This window comes from Uloborus diversus, chromosome 6, assembly GCF_026930045.1.
Source record: "Uloborus diversus isolate 005 chromosome 6, Udiv.v.3.1, whole genome shotgun sequence".
In the NCBI taxonomy this organism is placed as follows: domain Eukaryota; kingdom Metazoa; phylum Arthropoda; class Arachnida; order Araneae; family Uloboridae; genus Uloborus; species Uloborus diversus.
This window is the reverse complement of record NC_072736.1, coordinates 29,757,782-29,777,463: the sequence shown is the minus strand read 5'-3', so window position 1 is coordinate 29,777,463 and position 19,682 is coordinate 29,757,782. Positions and strand designations below refer to the sequence as shown.

Genomic DNA, 19,682 nt, shown 5'->3' with positions numbered 1-19,682 from the left:
ATTCCAATTTTTTGACCCATAAAAAAAATCTATTTTTTCAATGTGTTAATAATCTATAAGTTGTTAAAATAATATTTGAAAAGGTGTTTAAATTGATTTACACATTCATGAACAACAAGTTTTACTCTTTTTAATTTGCATGCTTTCATTTTCTCGGACTCAGGGGCGCGTTTCATTCAAACAGCTCGGATATTCTATTATTTTGAATTTGGGTTGTAATATTAATGAATTACTTTCCGTCTGCAATGTTTATATTTCGTTGTGTATTTCAATTTAATTATCGATTGTCTGTTGGCAACAATAAAAGAAACTAGATAGAATAGTGGAAATGCTTTTATGGAACATGAATGTTGTTTCTCCTGCCCGTTATTTGCCGAAAAATACTATTTTAAATTTTTAAGTCAATAATTGCTGTTTTTTAATTTGTTTTTAACGTACTCAAAATTTTTCTCAGCAAAAATATATGCTAATCACCATTAGCGGGGATCTGTAACATTACACCTATGGGGAAATATTCGGTTCCGGGAGATTGTATTCGTATAAGCGGGGTATTCGTTTATCCGTTACCCGATTAAGCGGGGCTGACAGTACTCCGTATGTGTTCGTGAGTATTTGCCAGCGTTTGGTTCCGAACCCAGGAATCCACTAGGATAGTAACCAACAGCTTGATAGTATGTATATTGCTCAGCCAAATATGTGCTAAATCAGTGGTTTCTATGTTTTCATAATACTTAAACTTTTTGCTTTTACCATTACATCATTGTCTTAACTTTTTAGTGCAAAAGTTAAGATAAAGTTTAAAAAATTTCATGCAAGCAGTTTTTCCATCTAAACGAAAAATGGCATATTAACATTTAACCCTGATATATTTTCCAGTGCTTAATGGAAGTGAATTCGAAATATCTCTGGTTGACAACGACTTTTCCTTCCACGCCGGACTGTTGGGTATGTATGGCTATTTGAGTATCACCCCGAAGAAACTGATTCTTTTGCATCCACAACAAGGTTATGTCATACAAGAATGGTATCTCAACACGGTGGATAAGTTCCAGTTGATGGCTCAAGCAAAAGTGGAAGATGTCAATAAAGTTCTCTCCATGACTACTTGCAGGTACGAAAGAACTACTTAAGAGTCATTTTTTTTAAAAGCTGGACACTTTTGATAGTTGATGTTTTTCAATTTTCGTAAAAATTTCAGGATGTGTTAGTGGTACTATGATAAGAAAAGGTGAAGTTTCTTTTTCTAAAAAACTGATTTGTTTGTCCTTGAGTAGTGGTCAAAGTTTAAGGTCGTGAAAAAAAGGGGCTAAATATATGATTGCTTTGCTTCAAAAGCAATGAGTGAACCCCGCCCACGCCTGTTGGGTTTTTATTTATTTATTTATTTTTATTACAGTGACAGCTCAACTGGCAAAGGAGAGATCCTTATATTTTGCAACGAAGCCGTCTCGCTACTACAAGCTCTAGCACAAACCATACACCAGGTTCTTTCTTATCACAGTAAGCAAGATGGAGGAAAATATAAGAAAGAACTGGATGAGATTGCTGATTGGTTAATCGGCCCGACATCCATTGACAGAGAAGGACCTGCAGAAGAGTATTACAAAGTGCCACCTAGACAAGTAATCATAAATTTTCTTTACCTTCTTTTTTTTTTGGGGGGGGGGGAATAATAGTTGAAAAGAAAGCATTATGCAATTCGTAGAGACGATGAAAGTTCCTCTCACAACAATAAAAGCTTTTGATGAATTAAAACCTGAACCCGCTGACTGCCCCCCCCCCCTTTTTTTTAACGAAGTTTTTCCAAAATATGCATATTTTTTTCAGGGCTGCGGAGTCGGATGAAAAATGACTGGCCCAGACTTCGATTCCTGCTCTCCGACTCCTTTAATCCAAAATCAATCCGTCTTCCACTCCACGACTCCAGCTCTTACGAGGTGGTCCTCACAGAGACAAAAAAAAAAAAAAAAAAACTAACGGGCTGTTCACTTATCGGCCATCCGTCACGTCCGTACCGATTTTTTCCACCCGAGACAGGTTTTCTTTGCTGGTTGCCATGACAGCAAGCCATCTTGGACGGGACGGTTTCGATCAGAAGAACCTTGATATCTGACGGCCGTCAAAAGTAGGACAGCATTTCATTGGCTTCCGCCAAGCAGCGCACTCCTCTCTGGTGGGTGAATTCAGCACGTGATTTATTTACGGCAACCATTGTGAATGCTACTCTGTTTTCGTCGGCAGTCCGTCACGTCAAATAACTGGATGGACGAGACAGCCGGCCGATAAGTGAACAGCCATTAAGTCTGGGAACTTCGACTCCCGATTCCGACTCCACAGCCAGATTTTTTGAATTAAAAAAAAAAAAAACAGCGTAAAACTATGTGTACTACTTACAATAAAAAAATCAAAAAGTTTTTGGTTTAATAAATCTCAAAACAGGGATCAAGGCAAAGTCCTACTCCGCATTCTTATTTGCACCAACTTCAAGTTTCTTAAAATAATTTTTTCTAGTTTCAGTTTTTTTTAAAGCAATGAGAACAACATATTGTCTGCGAGGTCTGACATGCATGTTTAGATTAGGAGGTGTGTGATCTGCAAAATCATCGGAATATGTATTGATTAGTTTCCAATATTAATTCTTCAAAGCGTGCATTACTGAGAGTCACTAGTGCAACCAGAGTTTACCTTCAGGGGAGGGGGAGGGGAGTCATACGATTCTTATATACAACTACTGAATTAGGATTGGCAATATAGTGAAACCTGTGTAAGTTGACCACTTGCGGTGCACTACTTTAGTGGTCAACTTAAGCAGGTGGTCAACTTATAGAGGTTCAATTATATGATAAGGTCTAATTCTGTGCCTGAAAATAGCGGTCAACTTAGACAGGTGGTCAACTTACAAGGGTGGTCAACTTTACAGGTTTTACTTATATACTAAAACATAGGGTTTGACTTTCTCGCCGTGCCACTGCTGAAATTAAAACGATGAAAAAATAGCGGGGCAAAGTTTTAAATACTATGCGTAGAAAATGCATTCATGTAGAAATCGGGGGATGAGCAAATTTTGCAATCAGAGGGAAATTGTATATCAAGTCTTCCCAGCTGAAGCACTTAGAAATAATATTCGAAAAAAAATTGCCTTCTTTGTTTTAGCTGATGATCTTGTGTAAGAAAGCAAGTATATTAGGTGTTTATCGAAAGCAAGTATATTTGGTTCCAAAATTATTACCATTCCTTTTTGATCAATCCAAAAAAATGAGTATACAACGGGAACATAATCGAAAAATTTCATACTTTTAATGTAAAAAATACGATCAAAAGACAGGAAAGCAAAACGGATTTCGATTTATTTCTTTTTTAAACCTTGTTGTTCATTTTGAAGCAGACACTTTCAGTGTCGCAATAAGGATAATAGTGGTCGAAATCGAATGTTTAATTTGCAACGATTATGGCTCACTTTTTAAGGAGTAGAATCGCCTAAACTCTGTAGGCGCAAATGGCTCGTGCCAATTTTGAACTTGAGAATACAAATACAAATACAAATACAAAAGTGACGACCAGCAACAGGCTCTGGGCCCAGCTAGACTGGTCCTAGTCAATTTACAATCCCCAGTGAAGATCAATGGCCCTCTTAAAACTGTCTACTCCTTTGCTCATTATACCACCTCTTCCGGTAAGCTGTTCCAAGGTTCCACTACCCTGCTAAAATAATAATTTTTCCTAATATCCATGTTAGCCAGAGATTTAAATAGCTTAAAACAATGACCCCTTGTCTTGTTTTCAGTGCTAAACTTTAGCCCCGTAACATCATTCGTTTTAATAAATTTAAACAGCTGAATCATGTCCCCTCGGTCTCTTCTTTCCTCAAGACTGTACATTTTTAGCCTTCTAAGCCTGGAATCATAGTCTAAGTGGGAAAGTCCATTTATTAGCCTTGTAGCTCGCCTTTGAACCCTTTCCAATACATTAATGTCTTTCTTAAGATAAGGAGACCAAAACTGAACAGCATACTCCAAATGGGGTCTTACCAAACTTCTATATAAGGGCAGAAGAACTTCTTTAGATTTGTTTGAAATAGATCTATTGATAAACACAAGCATCTTATTGGCTTTGTTGCTAGCAATGCTGCACTGTTGGCTAGACTTTAAATCCTGACTTATTAAGACCCCCTAGATCAGTAACTTTGTCTGCCTGACTAATGACTGAACCTTGCAAATAATAACTTGTACACTTATTTCCATGTCCTAAATGTAGCACTTGACATTTCCCAACATTAACAGCCATACCCCATTTATCAGCCCACTCCGTAATATGATCTAGATCCTCTTGCAACTGATTTGCTTGTTCTTCATTTTCTACAGTCCCCATAACTTTGACATCATCAGCAAAACAATTCATGTTCCCAGAAATATTTTTGTGAATATCGTTCATAAAGACATTGAACAAAACAGGCCCTAACACTGATCCTTGAGGAACCCCGCTTAAGACCTCACTCCAATTAGAATAATTTCCCCTTACAACTACTCTTTGTTTCCTTCCGGTCAGCCAGTTTTTTACCCAAATGAAAGTTTTCCCTCCTATTCCTATATCAGCTAATTTGCTAAGTAGAGCAACATGCGGTACCTTATCGAAAGCATTTTGAAAATCAATGTAAACAACATCTACAGGCTTCTTATTGTCCAATGCCATGGTAACTTTGTCATAGAAGTGTAGTAAGTTAGTTGCACAAGATTTACCTTTCCTGAAACCGTACTGAAAACTAGTCAATAGATTATTAGTCTCTAGAAAATTTACTATCTTAATTTTCATCAATGTTTCAAAAATTTTGCAAACCACTGAAGTTAGACTCACAGGTCTATAATTTCCCGCACTCCCTTTAGACCCTTTCTTGAAGAGCGGTGTAATGTTAGCCAGCTTCCAGTCCTCTGGCACTGTCCTTGAATTATAAGAAGCATTGAAAATGTTTGCGATTACATCTGCTAATTCCTCTGCACATTCAACTAAAATTTTCGGATAAATATTATCTGGCCCCGGAGCCTTAGTCTCTTTAATTTTTTTTAAATGAAGTAAAACGTCATCCCTGGAAAATACAAAGGCCTCAAGCTGTACTATAGCTTGTGTCTTGTTGGTGTCAACTGTTGAGATACAGTTATCGTTAAAAACACTCGAAAAAAAGTTATTAAGAACATTAGCAATATCACTATCGTCCTGAATTAAAATTCCGTGCTCATCAGCCAGTGGCCCAATATGACTATTTCGAACTTTCCCCGAATTAGCATATGCAAAAAACCTCTTGGGATTCCTGTTTATGTTATCTGCCAGTCTTTGCTCCAACTCTCTTTTCTGAATCCGTACCAAATACTTAAATTTACGCCTTGCCTTACAATATTGGAGCCTATCTGCACTATGACTTGTTTCTCTAAACCTATGAAAAGCAGCTTGCTTGTAATTTAGAGCGTCTTTAGTTTCCCTGGAGAACCACATTGGCCAAATTTTAGTGTTGACACCCTTTCTCCTAAAAGGAACATGATCCCTAACCGTATTCGCTAGATTTTCCTTAAACTCTGCCCACTGAAGATTCACATCGCTATTGTCCAATCCAGAAGAAAAAACTGCATTCAAACTCTGCCGAAGTGCCTCAAAGTCAGTATTTCTGAAATTGGGCACAAACCTAAAATTCTCTTTTTTGTGCATATCAAATTTAATCCCAAACCTAATACTGTTGTGGTCACTATCTCCAATGTGTTCCCCTACACATAACCCCTGAACGGAGCCTTCCATGTCGCAGAAAACTAGATCCAAAATCGCATCCTGACGAGTACCCTGAGTTACAATTTGATCCAAGAAACAGTCACCAATTACTTTCAAAAATTCCTCTTCTCTGCTATTACTATGGTAAAAATTATTCCAATCAATTCCGGGAAAATTAAAATCTCCCATTATGATGACTGACCCCTTGCTAGAAATGTCACTAATAATACTAAACATCTGTTCGTCTTGACCCTGGCTTAAGTTGGGTGGCCTATAAATGTTCCCTAAACGTAGTTTTTTGCCCTTATTACTAATCAACTCCAGCCAAATCATATCAATCTCATTAGGTTTAGCATTAATTACCAATTCATTGCAAATTAAAGTGTCTCTGACATAAAATAAAACCCCACCACCTCTTTTACCTACTCTATCTTGTCTAAACAAATTATACCCAGCAATAGATAATAAATCATCATCACTTTCGGTAGCCCATGTCTCGGTAACTCCAATGATATCCAACCTCTCGTCAATAATTATGCTTTTCAATTCTTCCATCTTGTTCCTAATACTACGGGCATTTGTATAAAAAACCTTAAGTAAGCCCATCTTACTTTTATTTTATGCTGCACGATTATTTGAATCCCAACTGTTAAAATCTGTTCTCTTATTAGCCACCCTAATTCCGTTTCTACTAAAATCCCAATAGTTAGTACCCTTTCGAATTCTGCTCCTTAAACCATGCCCCCCATTCCAACTTAGTTTTTTGATTCTGAAGCCTCTAAAACCAAACCACTAACCATTTTGACCCCTGTAGAGCTCAGATGCAGGCCATCCCTAGCAATCCAATCTCGTTTACATTTACTCCACACATCAATAAACCTGATACTACGCTTAACGCAAATTTCCTTGAGTACCAGGTTCATACACCTAGCCCGTTGGTTTAACCAACTCCTATGCACTCCATACCTGGGAAGCAAACCAACCACTTGGACATTAGCAGGAGCATGATTCGCAGAAAAATGTTTGAAAAACAAATATTCACTTTGTAAATTTCATATCTATCTTCTTAAAAAAACTAATACATTTTTTTAAAATTTTACCCCATACCAGGTCAAAAGCCTTTTGGACATCCCTAATTTCATCTTTGCAAAATCCTTGTCCCCAGTGGCATCGATGATTGATACAGCATCGGCAGGAGCAGAAATCACGAAGCAGAATTTACAGACATCGAAGGGAAATACATTAATGGCTTCTCATGATTCTGGAATATCGGCTGGAAACGCGATGGACGACTTTTTGAACTGTAGTGTGGCTTCTTTCAAATTAGGAGGTGGAAACCTTACAGGGAAATCTTCTGACAGCGAACTATCCGATACGTATTCTCCGCCACATACACCAGCAGTTCAAAGAAAGCATCTAAATGAATCTAAGAACAAAGAGCCTGTGGAGACATGAAAAAAAAAAAAAAAAATCTCGGAGGAAAATGATATTTTAAGCTAAGATACTGTTCTTAAAAATAAGTGAGCATCTAGTCATATTTCATGGTGAGTAAGACAGTATTTGTCGACATGGCAGCTTTGAACTTTTTCTTCATTGACGAGCAGCCCTGATGGGCCCTCACTGTTAAATTCAGGAAAGGTTTGTGGTGAATATTACTGTAAAATGGAGTTTTTACAGAACAGAAAAAAAAATACAGCAAATTGTACAGAAAAAACAAATGATTGCAGCGCCAATAAATCCACCACGTGACTTACAGTGCGAAGTACATAACACACCAAATTTCCCTTCAAGCGATGCGTTCCAACTCGTAAGGTGGGCAGCGAAGCCGCATGACATTTCGAAGGTCTCAAGATCGAGTCTGCTTTTCGCATTTTGCGTTTTTGAATTCTCGTTTATTCTACCGTAAAATTTTACGGTGAAATAGGATTTTACGGTAAAAGTTGCAATCAACATGGATAATAGTAACTTTTATCGCAAAAGTTCAGGATTTCTTTAAGCCGTGGTTTCCTAGGAGCGAACACTCCAATCGTCGGCGTCGCTCCTTGCCGAGACGAAACTTTGATTCTTCTGCGCATGCGCGCCCGAGCTAAATCAACATCGTGAATGGCCACGCCGGAATCCACTTGACTTTGATTTCAGCGTTACGGCGAAGAGCGACGTCGAAGATGGCGATTCGCTTCTCGGAAACCAGGGCTTTAAACAGTGCTAGTTATTCTCATTCCGTGACATCCGTTCTTGGCTAAGGTTTTCCAACTTGCCCCTTAAAAATTTCCGCGCAGATTTTCCACCTAAGTTTTGGTCTCCCCGCTCCCTAATTTCTGCAGGGTCAAGTGGGATACTTACCATAGCCCCGAAATCTTACTTGATTCTTACATTTTACTTGAAACTTGGATTTATAATGAGAATTTTTTTAAAAAAGGGCATAGTTGTTCTTAAATAGATTTTAGAAGGACGTAACCCTGCAAGTACTTTTCTCAAATTTCTGCTCTTTGATTGCAATGAAAAAAATGTTGTGAAGTGAGGGACGGTATTGCTCGTTTTCCACTAGAAGGCACTTCGCCCCGCCTTCTAAAACGCAGGGTTCCATTTTACGCGGAGGTGATCAGTAAACGTATCCTTCCGCTTGTAAATGAGACAACCAGACAACCTTAACTTTGGCGAGCATTTTAATGTGCATAATAAATCTTAGTATACAAATACAAATACAAAAGTGACGACCAGCAACAGGCTCTGGGCCCAGCTAGACTGGTCCTAGTCAATTAACAATCCCCAGTGAAGATCATCGGCCCTCTTAAAACTATCTACTCCCTTGCTCATTACCACCTCTTCCGGTAAGCTGTTCCAAGGTTCCACTACCCTGCTAAAATAATAATTTTTCCTAATATCCATGTTAGCCTGAGATTTAAATAGCTTGAAACAATGACCCCTTGTCCTGTTTTCATTGCTAAACTTTAGCCCCGTAACATCTTTCATTTTAATAAATTTAACCAACTGAATCATGTCCCCTCGGTCTCTTCTTTGCTCAAGACTGTACATTTTTAGCCTTCTAAGCCTGGAATCATAATCTAAGTGGGAAAGTCCACTTATTAGCCTTGTAGCCCGCCTTCCCCTTCCAATGCATTAATATCCTTTTACATACTTGCTCCACTTATCTGTCGCTACTTTTGTTACTCTTACATTTTAAAAACAGCTGCTTTTACGATAAAATGCTATGATCCGAATATGCCTTCTACCGAAAACTGCGAAATAGAATCATCGAATACCACGTGACGAAGGCGGTGCCTTCTCGTGGAAAATATTTCGATGTTGTAGGTTACCCAGATGTTTTCATTGTCCCCTCCCCTCTTCCCACCCCGTAGTCAAAATTGGGCCCTGGGTCTCTCTCGTTTTCGGATACCAAATAGTTCATCCACGATCTTTTTAGTTTATTTTGTGTTAAACGCCCAAATTCATACTGACCAAGCAAAGCGGAAGGAAGAGCATTGCGAAGTGTTGGCGACATTCATAGAAGATGTAGGAAAATTTAGTTTAAAACGTTCGACTATGTAACACCGATTCAAAAATAATTTGAATATAACATGAAGTCTGAGCAGATGATATATTTTTACATAGTTTGAATTTTGGCCTGAAAATAGTTAACATTAAAATTATTGTTGATAATTATTTTCAGCTGCATGAGATCGAAGCAAATCCAGCTTTTACTTCCAAATTAGAGACTTTTGACTTTTTAAATATCTTAATGATTTTTAATCAAATACAATGGGAAGTAGTACATGCATTAAAAATTTATTTTACTTTATTATAAGAATTTTATTTATAGTTGTATGTGTCTGTTTTTGTTTTTTCTACTCATGGATTTACCTACTCTATCTAAAAACATTAATTTATGAATCTTTTTCTAAAAATAGGATTATTTAAACTTGATTTTTTGTCGTGTAAAACATTTTTTAATGATATAAGTTGTTTAAATTGTTTTGCAAACTTTTCTTTTGCCGCTAAAATAATTTCTTCTAATTCAATAAATTTTCTTTTAGTATTCACATGCGTATATCGCATTCAATATTGTATAATTCAATGCAAAATGTTTGCAAACTTGTATCATTTTTTCATAAAAACATTTTATCAATGACCCCTGTTTCTGTTGCATTCATGAATTTCGACAAAAGATAACGAAAATGAAATGTAAGCTATTTTTACGATTAAGCTATATCACGACTCCTGCTTCATGAAGGAAACCTTTTTGACAGCACCCTGGGGCAGCTGCCCCGTGTTCATTGTCTCTTACATGTCCTGAAAAAGACTGACTGTTTTCAAAAATTTATAACAGGAGAACGGTTAATGATCAAGAAGAAATTATTGCAGAAAATTCATGAGGTGGGCGCTATCTTTTCTCCCCTCAGAGTTGTAAGTCAAAAAGAAGAATTGAAATTCACCGATTTTTCCTCCGATTGCGACATGGGATTACAGCGAGGATTGTTTCAAAATAATGCTTTGTTGTTTTGTTCATTATTTTCGAAAAATTATGATGTCATTTTCTATTTCCCATATATATATATATATATATATATATATATATATATATATATATATATATATATATATATATATATATATATATATATATATATATATATATATATATATATATATATATATATATATATATAAATTTACGTGCTTACTTACTGCAGCGCCATCTGTTGCAAAAAATTTCAACTAAAATTTGGAACTCGGGGGGGGGGATTTACGGCCCACCACATGAAATTTTCTGCAAGAATTATTTTTTTATCATTTACCGTTTTCCAGTGATACATTTTTAAAAACAGTCAGTCTTTTTCAGGACTTCCTGTAGTTGCGTCTGCAATCTAAATTACGATGTGAAACACGATTCCAGTCAATATTTTCCAAAAAAAGTTTCAACTGAGTTGAAAATGAGTAATCCAGAAAATAATTCCGAGAAAATTGCGACTTGCATTCAGTAGATCACTTATTATCTGAACTTCAATTATCCGAACTGTCCAGTTATCTGAAGTTTACAGCTTCTCAGTTTTACAACCAAGTCCGCAAACATAAAACATTCATCCAAAGTGTGAAAACAGTGATATTCAACCATGCGGCCTGCGAGTCATCCACGAAGCTGATCCATATGAGTCTCGGCTAGCGGCGCACACAGGAATTCTTCAAAGAGAGGGTCCAGGATCGTAGGTCCACCGTTCTCATATCATACTCCAACACGCATCAAAACATATTCTTTTGATTTTATCGATTGTTGAAAACAAAAATATTTTTAAAAAATATTAAATAACTTGGGAACGGCACCAGTCACAGACAAGGGTCCAGTAACAGACAGTCGTTAGTTTGAATTTTTATAATAAGAATTTCAGGCTTATTAAACTGATGTAGTTGCGACCCATGAATACGGTGCAACCATCTAGTGTTACCAGAGTGAACTTTATGAGCCAGTTGGTACTTAACAACGCAGTGATGAAGGTTATGAGCAGCTACCACGAAGTCTACTGGTGTTTATGCTTATTTGAATTTAATAAGGCTTTAGTTCTAAAAACTAAGAACTTTTACATATTTTGAAAAGAAAAGGGGAATTCTGTCCATTACTCATCATTTCCTCATCATATCTGTTACTGGGTATCATCAGAATGGCCAGTGTCTGTTACTGGCGGTCGGACGTTTTTTCGAAATTGAGCAAATAAAAATAGAATTAACTAATTCAGAGGATGCAGAAGCAGCCGAACGTTGGATGAGATGTAGTTGCATGAGAGAAAAATAGTTTTAAAAGTCTAAACGCAATAAAAGTCTCAGAAAATCGAGTTAACCCAAGAACGATGTCTTAAGCATGTCTGTTAATGGTGCCGTTACACTATTTAGCATTAGTTGATAAAATCATTTCTTTTAATAATAAATACTTAATTAAAATACCAGAAAGCACAAGAATGAATGTATTTACTTTTTTCATAATTAAAAATAAAAACAGCGAGGCAAAACCATAATTATTCAGTAAGTTACCACCTTATAGCCAGGGCTAAAGCAGAAATACATGAAATACACCTCCAGCCAGTGGCGTAGCTACAGTGTTTGCCGCCCGGGGCGGTTTCTCAATTTGCCGCCCTTTGTTGTAAATAGCTAACACTTTAAACTGTCAAGAGTGTTGAAACTAAAACAAGAAATTCAATTAAAGAAAAAAAAAGGCGTAATTATTTTCTACATACTTATAAAAGAAAAAAAAAAGAAGGGGGAAAGGGGGCACACTTGGAGAAAATAGCTAAATTTACGTAAAAAATTTCGAATATTGATGCAGTTTTTGGGAAAGTGAAGGGAAAGGGTGAGTTCGGGGTTTGCTTTCGATTTTTTTCAAAACTGAAGTCTCTTTAGTGTTTCTTTGTTGACGTTAGGGGATCGGTGGGCACCGCAAGGAAATGTTCCGAAATCAATGTTTTAAAATGCAACTTAGGCTACTTTGTGGAGAGGTTAAGAAAATTGGGAATGGTCGGATACTAAATTCGAAAACTTTCAGCTCTGAAATATGCAATTTTACGCTTTCTTTGGCAACGCAATTGCACGTGTATTCTAAGACAGTTGTAAGCGTTAGGAGAGAGAGAGAGGCGCTGAGGTTCCTTACTGAAATATTTCTTTAAATTGAAATCAATTTTAACGGCATCTTTTGTGATTTACTGGATTGGGGAAGGTTCGACTTCTTTCTTTGAAATTTGTTCAGCACCAAAGCCTCAAAAACGCAATTCTATGCTATCTTTCGTGACGTTAAATGGTCCCCTAATATATAATGGCATCAAAAATATTGTGAAGCCAGGCGGCTCTCTAATGGAAACTTTCCATAATTGTCGCCCGACTTTAGGCTTTGTTTGATATTGATAATGTTAGGAGCAAAAGGGGGCAGAGAGAGGCTTCCCTCCCAAAAACTTTCTTCGAGCTGAAGTTCATTTTAGGCTATCTTTGAAAAGGAAGAATTAGTGAGCTCTCCCACCCACGCACATTTTTATGTGCAAAATTTTAGGCTATCTTTGGGAACGTTGGGAAAAGTTCTGAGGAGTTCGGTTTTCCTTCCTCGGAAAATTTTCAAAATTGAAGTTTCCAAAACGCAGTTTTAATTTTTGGAGACGTTAGGTAAGGGGGGGGGGTGATTAAGGTATCTTTCTCGGAAAATTTCCGAAACCGAAGTCCTAAAAACGTATTTTAAGCTATTTTTGATCACGTTAGGAGATGAAGCATAATTAAGGTTCAAATGCTGTTTTCAAAAATTGATATTGAAGAATCAAAGTTTTAAAAACGTAATTTTATACTATATGTTGAGATCTTAGAAGAGAGAGAGGAGTTGAAAATTTTTATAACTAAAGTCCTAAACGTGCACTTTTTGGCTGTGTTTGCTACGTTAGAGGAAAAGACAAGATTCGGGGTTCTACCCAGAAATTTTTAAACATTGAGGTCCAAAACCGTATTTCAAAGCTATCTTTGTGATATCAGGAAAAGATATGAAAGATTAGAGAGCTCTTCCTCCTAAAAGCATTTTGAAACTATCTTTCAAGCAGTTAGACTACAGAGTGGAGTTGGGAGCGGTTCCCAACCGGAATTATTTGAAACTGAATACGCTAAAAAACAATTTTAGGATATGCTTGGCCAAGTTGAGGAACCAAACCAAATGTTAAAAAATGAAATTCGCTCACCTTCCATAAGGAATAGACCAATATGTGAACCAAAGTTGTCAGATTTTCTACTCTGAAAAGCGAAAAACAGAAATCCCTTTTACTTAGGCTTGCCAGACGCCCCGGTTTGACCGGGACAGTGCCGGATTTCATAGAAAACTCCGGTGTCCCTGCCGGTTTACTTCATGTCCCGGAAAATGATAAATTTAATACAATGTGACCAAAAAAGTCTAAAAATAAGAAACTGAAGGATTGTTTAGGATAGGTAATGTGTCATTTGTAACATTAACATAAAAATTAATAAATGTTAGCTTGTGAAGATTTTTGTAACAAGATTGAAAACGAAGAAAGTTCTAACCAAATGAAAATACACGAAAATATATTTAAATTTTTTTTCCCTCATTTATAGTTTCTACTTACTTCAGTAAGAAATTATATGTTTAAATTTTTATTTGCTTGTTTCATGGGTTTTGGTTCACCTCTGGTTTCGGTTCATAGTTAGTAACCATTTATTCATAGCATTGAGAAGAAACTACCCACTAAAATATTAATCTAAAAACGAACCAACACACCCTTCTGAATGCCTGCGACACTGAAGGGGGGGGGGGGGGCGTGTCTCACTTCTGATGTCCCGGATGAACATTGCAGAAATCTGGCAAGCCTACTTTTACTTCTTTCGAAATCGAGAACTCTTGTAATGAATGAGAAATCTAAGTAAACCCTGCAACATATAAAGCCACCCGTGTAATAAGCAATAAATTGTTTCGTGTACCATTTTTCATCCCTCCCCCCGCCTCCGCTTCTTACTCTTGTCACCATTTTCTTAAAGTTAAAAAAAAAAAGGTTATGTTACACTAGGAGGGGTTTTCAAGAATCTCTCTTAAAATTTAATGTTAACTCTTTCTTACAGTGAAAAGTGTCAAACTTTTTTGTTTCCTTCCTCCTGGAGTTAACTTTTAGTCTGAAAAATTATTGGTCCCATGACTGTCCACTGCCGCCCCCTCAGAAACAAAACAAGGAATTGTACTGATATGCTATCAAGGAAGACATTTGAAAGTTTTTTAAAGAAATCAGTAAGTATTGTATGTAAGTAATTTTAATCTGGTAGTGACACAAAAGACTTACAACTCGAAGATTTTCTTTTTGCCTGCAGTAACAGATTAAAACCATAATTTATATTTGAAAAATACATAAATACATTTTTTTTCTACATCAAAAGGGTTAATTTGCCGCCCCTCGAAATGTGCAGCCCGGGACGGACCGCCCCCTCCGCCCCTCCCTAGCTAGGCCACTGCCTCCAGCTCAATCAATTCCAGCCGAATACTGCAGTTTCGTGCTTATTAGCACTCATCAGCCCGGGTTAGGAAGTGGCTGAGCTGGAGGTGGAAAACCTCTTAAGGATCTTAAGGAAGCCAAGAGTGCCAAACAAACTGGTAGCTAATACAGAATTAACTCTGACCAGACGAGTGACCGAAGAAAGTTGGTTCGTTTCAACTCGAAGATTGAAGGCAAGGCATGGTATATTCAGTAAGTTACCGGCCCTATTGCCAGGATTAAGGAAGAAATACACCGCCAGCTCAGTCATTACAGCCGAGGACTGCAGTCTCGTGCGCATTAGCACTCATCAGCCCGGCATAGGAAGTGGCTGAGCTAGAGGTGGAAAACCTCTTAAGGAAGTCAAGAGTGCCAAACAAACTGGTAGCTAATATTGACTGAGCTGGCGGTGTATTTCATGTAAAATCATAATTATAGAACAATTCATGTTCACATACAGTTCGGTTTTGCAGGGGAAGAAAGAGAGAAAATAATTTTTTTTTTCTTTTGTTCAATCTGAAACAATTGTTACCTTCGCTTGGAGTTATTTTACGTACTACATACATAGGATTATTGTTAGTCAAAAAAACTCAAGGGCGATGAGAGCGGTATGGTCTGTTTGATTTCTTTCATTATTTCTTGAGATACAGCAGTCACAATTGACGACAAAAAACGTTCTATAGCTCAACCCCCGTTTGAGCTATTGACACCAAAATGAATAAGCACCTGTACCTGTTAGGGGCAACATATGGACCAAATTTTGTTTGATTCCGCCAGTTATTTCTTGGGGAACAGCAGGCACGCATAACTCAAGAAACATCCCATTGTTCCCCCCCCCCTGAAGGGAATCGCGCCAAAAACCAATGGGCACAAGTTCACATAGTAGTACATGTGTGTACTAAATTTCGTTCAATTTCATGCGGTAGCTTTTGCTGTAGAGCGACCACAAAAAACTGGTTACACACATACGTGACACACACACGGCCACACACACAGACATTTTCTAAAAATGGTCAAAATGGACTCAGCACACCTAAAAACGTTCGAATCCGTCAAAATTCGAAAATTTGCACGAATCCAATACTTTCTTCTATATATTGGATATAGAAGAAAGTAAAAAAGGATTTAGCAAAAGCAAATTCTTCGTTGTAGAAGCACCATATAGTTATGGAAGTTCGTACAAAACTAAAAGCATGGTTACTATAGTGTATTCATTTATAATCGTCATTACCATTCCACTTTTTTATACGAACTTCGTTGTAAGAAAAGCGCACAATATTTAAAAAAATATTTTTACAAGAGGATTTTATCTTTTCACTTATTAAAACTGAAATTATTGTTACCTTTGTTTGGAATTATTTTACGTACAAAATGCATAGAATCGTAATCCATCGGAAGAAAAGCAAGACCTGTGGGAGAGCAAGACCTGGACTTTTGTGTGCGCCACTGTCTAAGATCGTCTAAAATTGATATTTTGGAACTTCAATTTCGAAAATAATCCTGTAAAAAGTTCTGGTCCCTATCTCAGTGTAATAAGAGATGAACTACGATTGTGTTTTCAAGATTTCAATTCCAGGGAAAAGTTCCCTTTCTTCTATCACCACCGAATATTTTGTGAAATTGCATTTTTGAAACTTTAATATCGAAAATACATGCGAAGGAAGTTCCTGTCTCGCGGCTCAAGTTGGGGGCGATCGCCCCTCCCTTGTATCCGTCCTTGCATGCACATTAGTGTCAGAGATAAAAGCTATAAGGTCTTTAATGTTGTAAGATTCCGGGCTGTTGTGCGTGGTCTGAGTGTTGTCTATATAGGGCTATACGGGGTCTTTGTTACGACGTCCCCCAAATGTGTCAATCCGCCATTGACAATGAGCACCGTGGTTTTTGTTTCGGAGTGCAAAATAAAAAAAAGAAAAAGAGTCATTTCCACGGAAAATTTTGTTACCAGTTCGGTGCAACTTCAAACTTTCTTTAAATGACGACACAGTTCTTGAGAAAACACAAGAGATTTAAAAAGACAGTAATCCAACGTTATTAAGCACAAAACTTGCAAATGATTGCAGACACGTGTTTCGGTGTTACAAGGAACACCTTTTTCAATGCAAGGAAGTGTGAACTTTTGGATGAAAAGTCATCCGAGAGAAGCAACACGGTGGAACAGGAGATAGTATAAATATCAAAAAATAGAAATTAAACAAACCAAAAAAGATAAAATGACACCTGGAGACAAAATTTATTATATAACTAGCTGCGTGCCCGGCGTTGCACGGGCTACCTAAAAAATGTAAGAGCAGTCCAGTTGATGCTTTTGTAGTACACTGACACTAGTTTCTAACGCGTTAAGGAATAAATAAATGCGCGTAAAGCAAGGTTTGCAAAACACCAGTAAAACATCTTTTTGCCAAAACACCTCATCAACGTTAATAATCGTTATCAATGATACAAGTTATGAGTACATTTTCAGTCAGCACAAAAGGGGAAAATATATGCATTATCAACTATAATTTTTACTCACGTTAAACTGAATTACATCTGATAGACTATATCGGAAATATTTATGCACAATAACAATCCGCTTTTTACATAAAATAGTCTACTACCCGGCGTTGCCCGGGTGTTTATTAATGCAACATACCACTCAGATAAATATTTGGATGGATTCTATCCACATGGTCGTACAAGAATTACATCAATCCGTTTTCCAGGTACAAACCCTCAAAGAACTCAAATAACTTGTAAATCACTCATTTACTTTACGACGTGCACGGTCCTCCTCGAAAATGAAAGTTATGCCATGTGACGCGTATTTAACAATCAGGCTTGAACAAAAAAAAAAAAAAAAACAGCAAAATTTTGCTGCAGATTACGGCAAAATAATCGAAAAGTAAACAACTTAAACACCCTGATTACAGGAAAAGCCTTAAAACAAAAGCCTAATTTTATTTCTTTATATTCGAGAAAAAGAAATGGCAACAGATGTTTCTTTTCAATGATTTTCTTCACGCTGTAAATTTTAATAAAAGCGTTCATCCGGAAAGTTGAGTTGAAGCACTGAATAATAATTTGAATGGAGGAAAGCCTTCGAAAAATAGGGATTTGATTTTGAAATCTAAGAGTCATAATTAAAAGTTTTTAATTGATATCTCCGCTAATTATTATCGGAGGATTATGTTAAATAGCCAAACATGAAGACGGGAGGATTACGAATCCATCGATACCTGGTTCGATGGTCAGTTCACTGTCGTTCGGGAGAAGAAGCTTGGACATAGATAGATAGATAGATAGATAGATAGATACTCAGATTTTATATGTATAAGATTCCATCAGGGAAAAAAACCGTTAAGTAATAAATTTTAAAAGAAAACCCATAAACAATGCAAACAGTCCAAAAATGAAACAACTCATAATAAATTAGCAATAAATTTACCAGCGGGAAAAAAACTATGTATGGAAGCAATGTATCAAATGGAGAAATGCAGAAAAAAAAACAGAGTGAAGGATAAACGTATTGGAATTAGTTAATCACAAAACGAAATAAGAAAGCAAAAAATGAAAAAATAAAAGTACGAAATGTACGACGTTTACATAAAAATAATAGAAAATCTAAACCAATTTTAACAAAGGAGTCCACACAGAGGAAAAATAGGGAATTGCAGTAAGATCGTTAACTAAATTAGAAAACGGTTCCTCAGGATGTGGAAAGATTCCCAAAAATCAAGATCCAACGAATTGGGACATTTTTGGATAATGCCCAAATTATAAGTGGGTTATAAGTTTGGCGTGTCTGTGTATCTGTGTTTCTGTCTGTGGCACTCTACGGCTTAAACGGATGGACCAATTTTGAAAAAAAAAAATATGTTCGAAAGTAGAGTTGATCGAGAGTGTTCTTAACTAGGTTGCATTTTTGGATGACATTAATTAACAAAGATATTAATTAAAAACCTAAAAACCTCTAAAAGGTTTTCGCGATTTTTGCAGTGAAAACATGGTCAAAAATTTTAAAATTTAATACCAAAATAAAGAATTTTTTTCCGCGTCTGATAGAATGTGTTTGGAACTTTCATGTTTCTTTGAATTCGAAGTATAACGTTTTTGTGAGCCTTTATTCACGCGGTTAATAACCGAATTCATTGTTGGCCGATAAGGAAATTAAAAGCATAGACTAATAATAAGAGTAGACCGAGCTTTCTCATTCTTACTGATGAAGAAAATTGGTTCATAGATGTATCATGTGACTAGTGGAAGGGCTTGGCGAAGGCTTTGGCAGCATGGTTGCTAGATGGCAGCATTATCTATAGTTTGGGCACTCGACATGTATTTTAAGACAATGTATTTTCATTGAAAAAAACTTCCAGGTGCAGAGATTGAACTGTTTTTCTTTTAGTTATGCATTATTTTGACATTAGTAATAGTTTTTGATCAGTTTTTGGTAACTTTTATTTCATTTGAAGCTGTCAGCGTTGGCGTGAACGAAATGGCGTAAACGTTTTGCGCTAACGCAAAAATGTGCTAATCGGTATCTTAATTGAAACTGTAGGTAAAAATCTTACCGTTTGCTGATTCTTCTTGGTCGCTTGCATCTTTTATTGCTTAGAGAGTTATTGAAATTGACTAAAGAAAATGCACAATACTATCTAAACGAAAAACTCACTATATTAACAAAATATTTACAACTTAGAATAACAAATTTACAAATCGGATACCATAAAAGATCATTCTTCCGTGTTCCATCAATTCTATTTATTTTATTTCGCGCTGGCGTTGATCATCTGCTACGATTAACGCCCGCTGTTGCTAGGATATCCACCAGTCACATGGTTTGGTTTATGAGCAGCAAAAGGGTTGCCATAGCTCGGTCTACTCTTATTATTAGTCTATGATTAAAAGCAATAATTTAAAATATTTATCTGTTGCCAGTTTCTATTTAATCTTTACTAATAATAA

The 19,682-nt window shown here is 36.6% G+C and overlaps 1 protein-coding gene across 1 annotated transcript in view; it reads left to right on the top strand.

Moving 5' to 3' along the window:
- The window catches only part of LOC129224307 (uncharacterized), a 34,482-nt gene extending 27,092 nt beyond the window's left edge, over window positions 1-7,390 (top strand). Inside the window, exons 3-5 of the mRNA XM_054858741.1 lie at window positions 877-1,111; window positions 1,397-1,622; window positions 6,862-7,390. Of these exons, the coding sequence (XP_054714716.1) occupies window positions 877-1,111; window positions 1,397-1,622; window positions 6,862-7,206 (806 nt within the window). The 3' untranslated portion in view covers window positions 7,207-7,390. The remainder of the gene's footprint in view (window positions 1-876; window positions 1,112-1,396; window positions 1,623-6,861) is intronic.
- Window positions 7,391-19,682: the final 12,292 nt, after the last annotated feature.